This window comes from Fomitiporia mediterranea, assembly GCF_000271605.1.
Source record: "Fomitiporia mediterranea MF3/22 unplaced genomic scaffold FOMMEscaffold_5, whole genome shotgun sequence".
In the NCBI taxonomy this organism is placed as follows: Eukaryota; Fungi; Basidiomycota; class Agaricomycetes; order Hymenochaetales; family Hymenochaetaceae; genus Fomitiporia; species Fomitiporia mediterranea.
Window position 1 is genome coordinate 1029374 of NW_006760390.1, and position 9768 is coordinate 1039141.

The 9768-nt window shown below is 43.9% G+C and overlaps 3 protein-coding genes and 1 non-coding gene across 4 annotated transcripts; all 4 read left to right on the forward strand.

Annotated features, from left to right (window-relative positions):
* Positions 1-99: 99 nt before the first annotated feature.
* FOMMEDRAFT_105888 (uncharacterized protein) lies at positions 100-3429 on the forward strand (the record flags this gene model as incomplete). The annotated part of the gene is made up of 9 exons (XM_007265279.1): positions 100-440; positions 495-983; positions 1041-1198; positions 1252-1368; positions 1424-1908; positions 1970-2086; positions 2142-2324; positions 2374-2906; positions 2968-3429. The coding sequence occupies 9 exons, from the start codon at positions 100-102 to the stop codon at positions 3308-3310; spliced, it is 2766 nt and encodes a 921-aa protein (XP_007265341.1). The 3' UTR covers positions 3311-3429.
* A 147-nt stretch (positions 3430-3576) lies between these two features.
* Positions 3577-4491, forward strand: FOMMEDRAFT_105892 (plant basic secretory protein; the record flags this gene model as incomplete). The annotated part of the gene is made up of 4 exons (XM_007265280.1): positions 3577-3845; positions 3905-4134; positions 4190-4290; positions 4345-4491. The coding sequence occupies 4 exons, from the start codon at positions 3577-3579 to the stop codon at positions 4489-4491; spliced, it is 747 nt and encodes a 248-aa protein (XP_007265342.1).
* Positions 4492-4899: 408 nt separating this feature from the next.
* FOMMEDRAFT_139899 (uncharacterized protein) lies at positions 4900-5981 on the forward strand. Its single transcript, XM_007265281.1, has 6 exons — positions 4900-5148; positions 5206-5255; positions 5318-5332; positions 5390-5462; positions 5515-5717; positions 5776-5981. Exons 1-6 carry the CDS (start codon positions 4953-4955, stop codon positions 5863-5865), a joined length of 627 nt encoding a protein of 208 aa, XP_007265343.1. The 5' UTR covers positions 4900-4952; the 3' UTR covers positions 5866-5981.
* A 126-nt stretch (positions 5982-6107) lies between these two features.
* FOMMEDRAFT_t25 lies at positions 6108-6189 on the forward strand. Its single transcript has one exon. It is a non-coding gene; the product is annotated as a tRNA-Leu (tRNA).
* Positions 6190-9768: the final 3579 nt, after the last annotated feature.

The following is a 9768-nucleotide window of genomic DNA, read 5'->3' on the forward strand; positions in this document are numbered from 1 at the left end:
TGGTGTGAAGGTCTTGTGTTCAGACGCAGAGCTTTGCTTCCAACCTGCCTTATTTCCTTATTACCACCAATTTTGCTGCGCCTCGTGGATGCCAGAGGCATGTCTTCCGAAACAGAGATATTCTTCCCGGACATCCTTCCCTTCCCGTTTATCGTTCATGCTCTCCTTCCACGCGTCACAGATCCAGTGAAGCATGGTCAGAAGATTCTCAACTACGCGTTCGTACATCACCCCGCCGGTGCCTCGGGTCCGCCGGAGACACGCTTCGGCTCATGGGACGCAACCTTCGAAGGGGAACTCAAGGCATGGAATGTCAAGCTCGGAGAGACAATCACCCGCGAACGCGCCAGGTCCAAACCGGCTCTCCGAATACTGGAGCCATGCAAGCACGGCATTCAGTTCAACGGTCTCTGTGCGCTATGCGGAATAAACATGGATCAGTGAGTGGAGCTGTGCTACTGTGCTGCAGTGCTTTTACATAGGTTTGTTTACAGCTTCGACTATACCGGTCGTGCTGAGTCTTCACGAGCTACAATTCAAATGACGCATTCTGCCTCTGGGCCCACAGTCTCACTCGAAGAGGCACAACGATTAGAGCGGGAAACTGCAGAGCATCTTCTGAAGTCCCGAAAACTCTCCCTAATCGTTGACCTTGACCAAACTATCGTCCACGCGACAGTCGACCCGACTGTGGGAGATTGGATAACAGAAGGTGAGGCTTGGGAGGGGAGGCATGCTCGTCGAGAAGCGAAGAGGAAACAAGCTGCTGAGGGAGAAAAGGAGGATGGTAGCGAGGACAGCGAAGATAGCGAGGAGGACGATTCGGATGAGGATGAGGTCAATCCGAACTGGGAGGCATTGAAGGATGTCAAGAAGTTCCGCCTTCCCCCAGACAACTTTTGTGCTCCTAAATCTCGCTGGAAAGACAAGCATGTTGACAAGGGTATCCAGAATGAAGGCTGTTTATACTATGTCAAACCTCGGTGAGTCCGTCTCAAGGTCACACACGACTAAAAGTTCTAAGCCTTTTTTTTGTCTAGACCTGGTTGGAAAGAATTTCTTTCGTCTGTGGCTTCCAGATATGAGATGCATGTTTACACGATGGGAACGCGGGCGTACGCCGAGAAGGTTTGTGCAGCGATCGATCCTGATGGGCGATTGTTCGGAGGTCGAATATTGAGTCGTGATGAGAGCGGCAGTGCGTGGATTGTAGATTCTACTTTGAACAGTTGCTTACATACAGTCTTCAAGGTTTAACGCAGAAAAGCCTGCGCCGTCTTTTCCCTTGCGATACATCAATGGTGGTAATTATCGATGACCGAGCCGATGTCTGGGAATGGTCCCCGAACTTGATTAAGGTTATACCATGTTAGTGCATTCCACGGAGCCAATTGACCATTTATTGACAATCTCCTTGCTGTAGACGATTTCTTCATTGGAATAGGAGATATCAACTCAACATTCTTGCCTAAACTTGATGCCATGGGAACTGGTAATGTTTCACAAGACGGCCCAGAGACACCTACAGAATCATCTGATGCTCCTGCCCAACTTACGCCTCCCATACCTGTCCCGTCGTCCCCTACTCCACCTTCGACCACCGGATCGGAACCTGTTTCCGAGGACACCGCCGATGAACTTCCAGGAGATCAGCAGTCTGCTAAGAAGACCGAAATGATCACACAAAACACTCTTGCTCTGGAGGCGCAGGTGGAGGAGCGACCATTGGCGAAGAAACAAGAACAGCTAGAAAGTGATGATGACACAGAAAAGCCTGATGACGCAAAAGAATCCGAACATCGGTCATCGAATGGCGAGACAGTTGTACAGACCGAGCATCCAAAATCCAAACACCATAGAAAGGCGCTACTCAAGAACGACGACACGGAGCTTATGCGTGTCAGGCAGGTATGCTTTTAGGTTGCAAGCTGATGCTACCATTTATTTTCTAACAAACTTATTCAATCAGCTCCTTGATGAAGTACATACACGATTTTTCGGTGCATACGACAATCGGTTACCAGAGAATAATACTAGCAAGAGGCGACGGTCAGTCGCACGACTAGAAGTCCCTTATGATGTGAAGGTTTGCATCTGGACAAATGCTGATAGATCGCGCAATGTACTGACCTATCATTTAGTTTATAATTCCAAATATACGAAAGGAAACGTTTAAAGACGTGCATATACTATTTTCTGGTGTTATTCCTACGAATATACGAATGGATCACGAGGCAACGGAAATCTGGAGAATGGCTAGGGCGTTTGGGGCTACATGCCATAGAGACTTGGACAAAGAAGTCACGCACGTCGTAACATCTAAGGTCCGTAATTGGTCTTTTCCATAAATCACTTAGTAATTAATTTGGACAGAGAGGAACTCAGAAGGTTGAGAAGGCTAGGTCCCAACCTAATATATTTGTTGTCTGGCTGCAATGGTTTACGGATTCCGTTGCGCAATGGAGACGACAAGACGAACGGCGATACCTTCTAGACGCTACCCAGGATGACTCGACGCAACAAGATGTCGCATCATCGAGCCCGCCTTCGGATCCAAATGCGATTTCGACGGACACCGATCCCGAAGGTCTAGTAGGTGACGGTGACGAAGAGGACTTGTTGGAAGATTTACTAGATGAAGCAGTTGAAGCGGTCCCTAACAGTGAGTCACTGGTGGCTCCTACTGGAGAATCAGCAGGAGTGACGGACCTGGACACGGAGGGCCCTTTAAATCTCAACGAGGTAGATTGGCAGAACGCCAATGACGAGGTTGACGCGGCGATGATGGAGAGTGATAGCGAAATGGGAGATGATGACGATGATGATGTGCGAAGTACGGGAAGCATTCGGAGTAGCAATGTATCTGAGGATGAATCCGCTGCGGATGAAGAAGTTGGCGGAACTAGGTAAGTAACTGAGGTGATTGCACGGATCCGTACTAATTTTATGTTTCTTTTGATTGTGCAGTCTCACTGTTACGACTCGACAAGAACGCAAACGATTACGAAGCATCACACCATCCGAGCGCGGTCAAATATCCGAAGAGCTACGGTCGCCCCTAGCAAAACGGAAGAAGATTGCCGCGAGCCGCTCCGGCATGTCCAAACTCAAGACGGCTGTGTCAGTGAACGAACTCGCGACTAAGGGGAGCGATGACGGCTCTGTTGAGGTAGATTCTAGCAACCCGGGAACGCCGGTGCAGGAGAACGGCAGCAATGGAAGTTTCGATGACGGTGATGAAGAAACAGAAGATGGTGAAGAAATTGATGACGATTTCTTGGCCAGAGAGATGGAGGCGGAACTTGGATGAAAAGTGAACTGCGTGCACTCCCTCCGACATAACGACTCATAACGCTAATCGCAATAACTTATTAACTATACTCTTATATTTTGGAGGACAAACCTTGCAGTCTGATCTAGAATAATATATGTACTTGTATCTGTAATTTGTGGCTTTCATATGCTTTTGAAATGCTTTGCAATTAACAATAGCAGTGCCAGTGCATCATGAGTGTTTCTGGATGTGAATAAGGACAACATAACTCTCAATCCCACCGCCACAGCATGCGCGTACCCATGCCGAACTTTCCGCTCAACAACCGTGAAAAGGACGACGAACGGCTAGAACGCCTTCAAGAGAGGCCAAGGCAGACACCGTTTTACCAGCCAAGTTATCTTCCACGACAACCCACCTGGCCAACTGTCAAGTTACGTCTCGTAGCGAAAGACCTAAGTCACCCTGGTGCCATACTTTTCTTCCAACATATCAACCCTTCTGAATGTCTTAATATCGCTGTTACAACTGTGCTTGAATGGCTCTACACAGTGCAAACATGCCCTAGACAGTGCGTATGAGGTCCGAACATTACTCGTACTTTGACTATATTGGTCACTTATTCAACAGCGTACGCTCGGTCACTCTCCATCTAGACGATATGGACGGTGTGGCGTATACGAAAGGAAGTGAGCTCGATGAAGACCACAAGGAGATCCATCTCAGTGTGCGGCATATCGTTAATAACAAGCAGCGAGCCCATGACGAAACGTTTGGAGTACTTGTGCATGAGATGGTCCATTGTTTTCAATGCAACGGTAAAGGAACATGCCCAGGCGGTCTCATCGAAGGAATCGCAGGTGCGCGCGCATTATACTCAATTGAACGAGGCGCTTGGCTAAGATGTTGCCATAGACTACGTCCGTCTGAAAGCAGGGTTGCCACCGCCTCATTGGCGGAAGGGTGGAAACAAATGGGACGAGGGATACCAGATAACGGGGTACTTTTTAGAATGGGTGAAGTTCCTTTCCATTCCTTTGCATGATGCCGATAGCTCATCCTGCTTGTAGATTGAGAATACAAATGGTAATGACTTCGTTCGGAGGCTGAACGGTAGAATGCGAGACCACGAGTACGATGAGGGTGTATTCGCGGAATTGACTGGACAGGATGTCAATAGCCTCTGGAAGGCTTACAAGGCGTCCTTAGACAAGTGAACTTTGTTATTCATATCAGTACAATATACATGATGTATCTTGAGAATCGTTATTGGATGTATCTCAAACGACGGCACACCAGGTATCACGGCAACAGAAATTACCGGACGCCGGAGAGGACGGAAGGCCGAGGGACGAACCGAGTTTGGCCGGTCATCCGAAATAGGTCAGCTTCTTCAAGCCGATTGAGCGGGATTGAGCAACTAAACAAGTGAATTGGCTGGGCACGAGGCGCAGCGGCAGAAAAAGGCGTAGTTCCCGCATAACAAACGCACTTCCGTCGCCGGTCCGCCGACTGACGAATAGGGTAGGTGCTTCTATCGCCTGCACACCGGTCCGGCATGCCGGCTCCCTTTATAATCTCTCCTACGCAGCCGTGCGTGCCCGTGACAAGCATCCGACCCATCCGTTCAACCGTCGCGCCCGCCCGCGAACCGAGCCGCCATCCCAGCGGAAGTAAAATGTCGGGCTTCAACGATGCCGCTGCGCCTGGGCAGAGCCAGGATGGCGCTCAGCAGCAACCCACCTTCGAGCCAAGTCAGTACCAGCCTCAACTTGACCAACAACAACAGCAACAACCACCTCCCGCAACGCCCGGCGGGGACGGTAGTAATACAGGGAAAAGCAAGCAGCGTCGATCCTCTCCGATTCCACGAAGTGAGTCTCCGAATTGTATGCATGGACAGAGGCGCGACTCTGACCGAGTTCTGTCAGTTCGAAGAGCCTGCACGGCCTGTCATTCGGGTAAAACACGATGCAGCGAGGTAAATTGAGTTTCTGTTTGCATCCGTTCGGAGTCTCATTCGGGCGTCATCTCCCTACGTAGGTCCTGCCTTGTCAGGTACGTCCTCAAGTATTCGCAGATACATCACAGGTAACCTATACATTTTATCATCAGTCCTGTCTAAAGCGTGGCTTGGGTGCTACCTGCCAGTATCCCGACCCAGAAAATGAAGCCAGTGCGGCCCAGCGTAAGCACCTCATCAAAATACATTTCGACTCCTGTCTCATTGCTCGTTTTAGAGGCATCTAACACCGTCCCCGTCGCACCTCCGTCGACATTCATGGGGCAGATCCCCCCTCAACCTGGTCCATATTACTATGACTACTCAGCCAGTACCTCAACTTTCCGTCCGGCTAAGCGGCCACGCCCGCTGACTGAGGAAGAAGCTGCGGCCATCACGCGCAATTTCCAACGTGGTGACTTCTACGTTGGAAACAGCGGGGTAAGCTCAGTACATCTATCATCAACATCATCATGCTTATGTCGATCTTATGCTCTAGCCCGTGCGCATTGATCCACGTCTACCAGTTCGCCTCACCCTTGGAGAAGGCGATCAAGTCCATTTCACAATCTCAGAAGCGATCTTGTAATCCAAGCAAGATGTATTACACGAGTGAAATAGTGGGGAAAATTGGGCTTTCAATCGTTATCAGGCTTTCGCACAACGTGTATGTACAATAGGAATATATTGCTATCTCGATTTCGTCGTCAGTTCTTTAAATGTGTCTCTGGCAACATGGGATTGCAATATTGTGAGTGAGCCTTGCTTTTCTATGAATTTTCAACCTTTGTAGTAGACTTCAAGAATTGCTACAAATACATGTTTTGCATCGGTGAGATGGCCGAGCGGTCCAAGGCGTTAGACTAAGGATCTAATCTCTTCGGGGGCGTGGGTTCGAATCCCACTCTCATCATGGTTTTTGTCCTCCCTCCATGTGTGAGGAGTAAATTGATGGATAGTTTGCAAAATTTGTATGTGGTCAGGATCGGAGCCGAAAAATGATCGACATCAGGCAAAGTTGCTATAATTGGCACACTAATAGTAATATGGTGTTACAGTTCTCTGCTCTTGTACCTTCAGTTCTGAGGGTTCTACACCCTTCTGTACTAGAACTCAGGACCTCTGTCCCTCAGAGGCACTGTCTATGAACTATATACATGCTGACTCTTACTACTACCCTTCCTTACTTCATCATCTCATTCCTTTGACCACCTCTTCATTCTTTGTACCTTTATCTTTGACATTCCTCTCTTTCATTCTTTGTAGTTTATCATTCTTAGTGGCTCATACTCTCTGAGTACTCTTGTATAGTCTAGTATATATAGGTGTACAAGATCAGACTAGTCCTGTAGTCTTGATCTTGTCTACTCTAGGTAGTCCTGTACTCTTAGGCTCACTCTATATACTCTACTCTTGTCTCACTCTCTCTCTCTGCCTGTTCTGTAAGTTCTGACTACATTCTAGTGCTTACATTCTGTATTTCTGTTGTGTAAGATAGTTGTAGCCTGGGTCCCCTCACTGAGCCTTTAGGTCCCCTCTACACTGTCACTAACATTAGATTAAGACTACTCATTACTACCCTACAACTCTCCTATGTTTTAAGCATTAGTACTCACTATTGTGTTGATCTCTTTTCTTTGTCCTGACCCTTCTACATTTTTAAATTTTAAACTCCTTAAACCCCTTTTAAACTTTTGCCACCCTTCTTCTATTCATTACTCCTTTTAGTTTAGTACTGATTCCTTTGTAGTGTAAACATAGACCCTCCTACACTAACTGCTACCCTTACTGTCCTACTAGATTAGTAGTTACAAGTAGAACTAGCTTAATATGTGTAGACCTCTATCTAAGAGGCTTTTACTAACTACATACTCTCAGCCTCTTTAGAACCTGTTCTAATTGTTCTAGAAGTTGTAACCCATTCTAGAAAGAAAGTGTATATAGCCTACCCTTTAGACTTTAATAGGTAGTACTTTAAGGACTTTCAGTACTAAGTCAAACTATACATAGCTACTACTTCAACCAATCTATCCTCAGATCTTAATCACATCCTATTTGTCCTCTCCTTTATAAAGGAAGGTAACACAACCACCTGAGCCTAGAACTAGATTAAAGGCTATTAGATTAGAAGTCTAATCTGACTTTAGAACAATGAGTTGTATTTGGAATTCATAAGGCAGCTCTGTACTTCTTTCATCAATCTAAATAAGAAGCACAATATGTAGAATAAGCTTGTATCTCTGTAACAGAGTAAACATTCTACTAATACCTTCTTTCAGGAGTTTGATATCCTAGCCTAAAAGGTAGGATTTGTACTCAGGTTTAATAATGTCCTTATTAGAATACTTGAAAAAGCTCTTCACTCAGAACTAGTTAATAAGATTCTCAGAATAATACTAGAACTAACTACTTACACTAAGTAGAAGATGTGTACCATCTCCTTCAACTAAGCTACAGTTTAAATATAACAAGTCTGTGTAGAACACTTACACATACATTTGGCTCTAACAGTTCTAAGCTCTTAGATTAATCTGCTTATAATTTACAATCAATCTGTTCTAATAGACATTAGAGAAGCCTAAAAGTAAGGAGCATACTTTGCCTGTAGAAAGTTAGAGTATCAGATTAAGGACTGTCTACAGAAGTAACAGTATATTTGTTAAGTTATTAGAGTAATAATGAGTAACAAACAGGATTTATAGTAAGAAGCTCTTTCTACAAATTCAGAAGTCACCTTAGAACTTCTAGACCCTGACTATATACTCTAGAATTTTGTAGAGGCCTAATAGTGAATGTAGTACTAAAGAGCTATGACTCAGATTTTTTAACAACTACTTTTGATTTAATGGACACTGTAGGATTAGAAGTAAATAAAGTAAGAAAAACAGAAAAAGTAGAAAAAGTAGAAAAAGTAAAACAATAAAATTATTTATTAGAAAGAAAAAAGCTGAAAACAAAAGTAGATAGTTCTCCTATTTCTTCTGATTCTTTTGATTCTTCTCTTCACACTTTATCTGAGTCTAAATCTACACAATCTGACTTACTACTTCTATGTTCTAAGATCTCAGAATGTTTAGAACACTACCCAGCCCTGTTTACTACTCAGTAGTTTGTCTATAGTATTAAGTAGGGATAGTCTTAGTTGAGTTCATAGCTAAGGACATAGGTCCATCCTTGTTGAAAGAGAGAGGTTAATAAGGAAATGTTAGTGTATATACTTACTCTCTCAGACAATAAGACTACACAAGTTGTATGTTCTCTTCAGAATAAGTAGTAGTTTATTTGAGAATGTTCTGAGTACTAACTCTAGGTCCTCATCCTCTTAACTCCCTTCTTAGGATTCCCTCAGATCTGAACAATAACTCTAGTAGACAGTAAGTGTACTAGTTTGTGTATTAATAAGGCCTTTATACAGGAACACTACCTCCCTACTTAACACATTCTACTTCTGATCCTAGTATACAATGTAGACAGAACTCTAAACTGGAATGGTTGGATTACCAAGTTTGTCTAACTACAGATGACTGTTTAGGATCATAAGGAAAGTATTGAGTTTAGAGTCACTAATCTCAGAAAGACAGATGTCTTCATTAGATTCAAATGGCTTAAAGCTTACAACCCTACTATTAACTAGTTAGAGTAAACACTCACTTTTGATCAGTGTCTCAAGTCTTGTAACTACCTTATACTACTGTTCTAAGTAAATGTAAATACTTTCAATGTTACTAACAGTTCTAATAAAAGTAACTAGTTATTCTTCTTTAATTAGGATAAATATGTGAATACATATTCTAGTCAAGACAGAATAGAGTTGATCTAAAGAATGTCTAAGACAGAACCAGTCTAGAACCCTTACAGAACAACTCTACTCTAGAACACACATAGACTCAGTCTACTAGATTTTACTTAAGAGTTCCCTAAAGTCTTTAGTAAAGAGGAATTTGACTAGCTTCCTAAATACTGTCTCTAGGACTATACAATTGAATTGACTAAGAGTTTCTAACTTAAGGATTATAAGGTCTACCTACTTAACAAAGACAAGTAGGAGGTGCTTGACAAGTTCCTTCAGGAAAATCTTTAGAACAGTTGGATCTAACCCTTAAAGTCCCTTATAGCCTCCCCTTTCTTCTTTGTCAAAAAGAAAGATAGGAAGCTCTATCTAGTTTAGGATTATTATTGTCTTAATAAGAGTACTGTTAAAAACAAGTACCTACTTCCTCTAATTCAGGAGCTCATTAATAAGACACATACATTTAGAGTTTTTACTAAGTTAAACATTTAATAAGAGTATAATAATATTCAGATCTAAGACAGAGATGAGTAGAAGGCTGTTACAATCCTCTACTCTTGTACCTTCAGTTCTGAGGGTTCTACACTCTTCTGTACCAGAACTCAGGACTTTCATCCCTTAAGAGTACTGTCTATAAACTATATGTATACTGACTCTTACTACTACCCTTCCTTACTTTATTATTCTATTCCTTTGACTACT

Coding starts and splice junctions, on each gene's coding strand:
- FOMMEDRAFT_139899 (XM_007265281.1), top strand. CDS start 4,953: ATGTCGGGCTTCAACGATGCCGCTGCGCCTGGGCAGAGCCAGGATGGC. Junction 5,149..5,205: donor ATCCTCTCCGATTCCACGAA/GTGAGTCTCCGA, acceptor GAGTTCTGTCAG/TTCGAAGAGCCTGCACGGCC. Junction 5,463..5,514: donor TGAAGCCAGTGCGGCCCAGC/GTAAGCACCTCA, acceptor TGCTCGTTTTAG/AGGCATCTAACACCGTCCCC.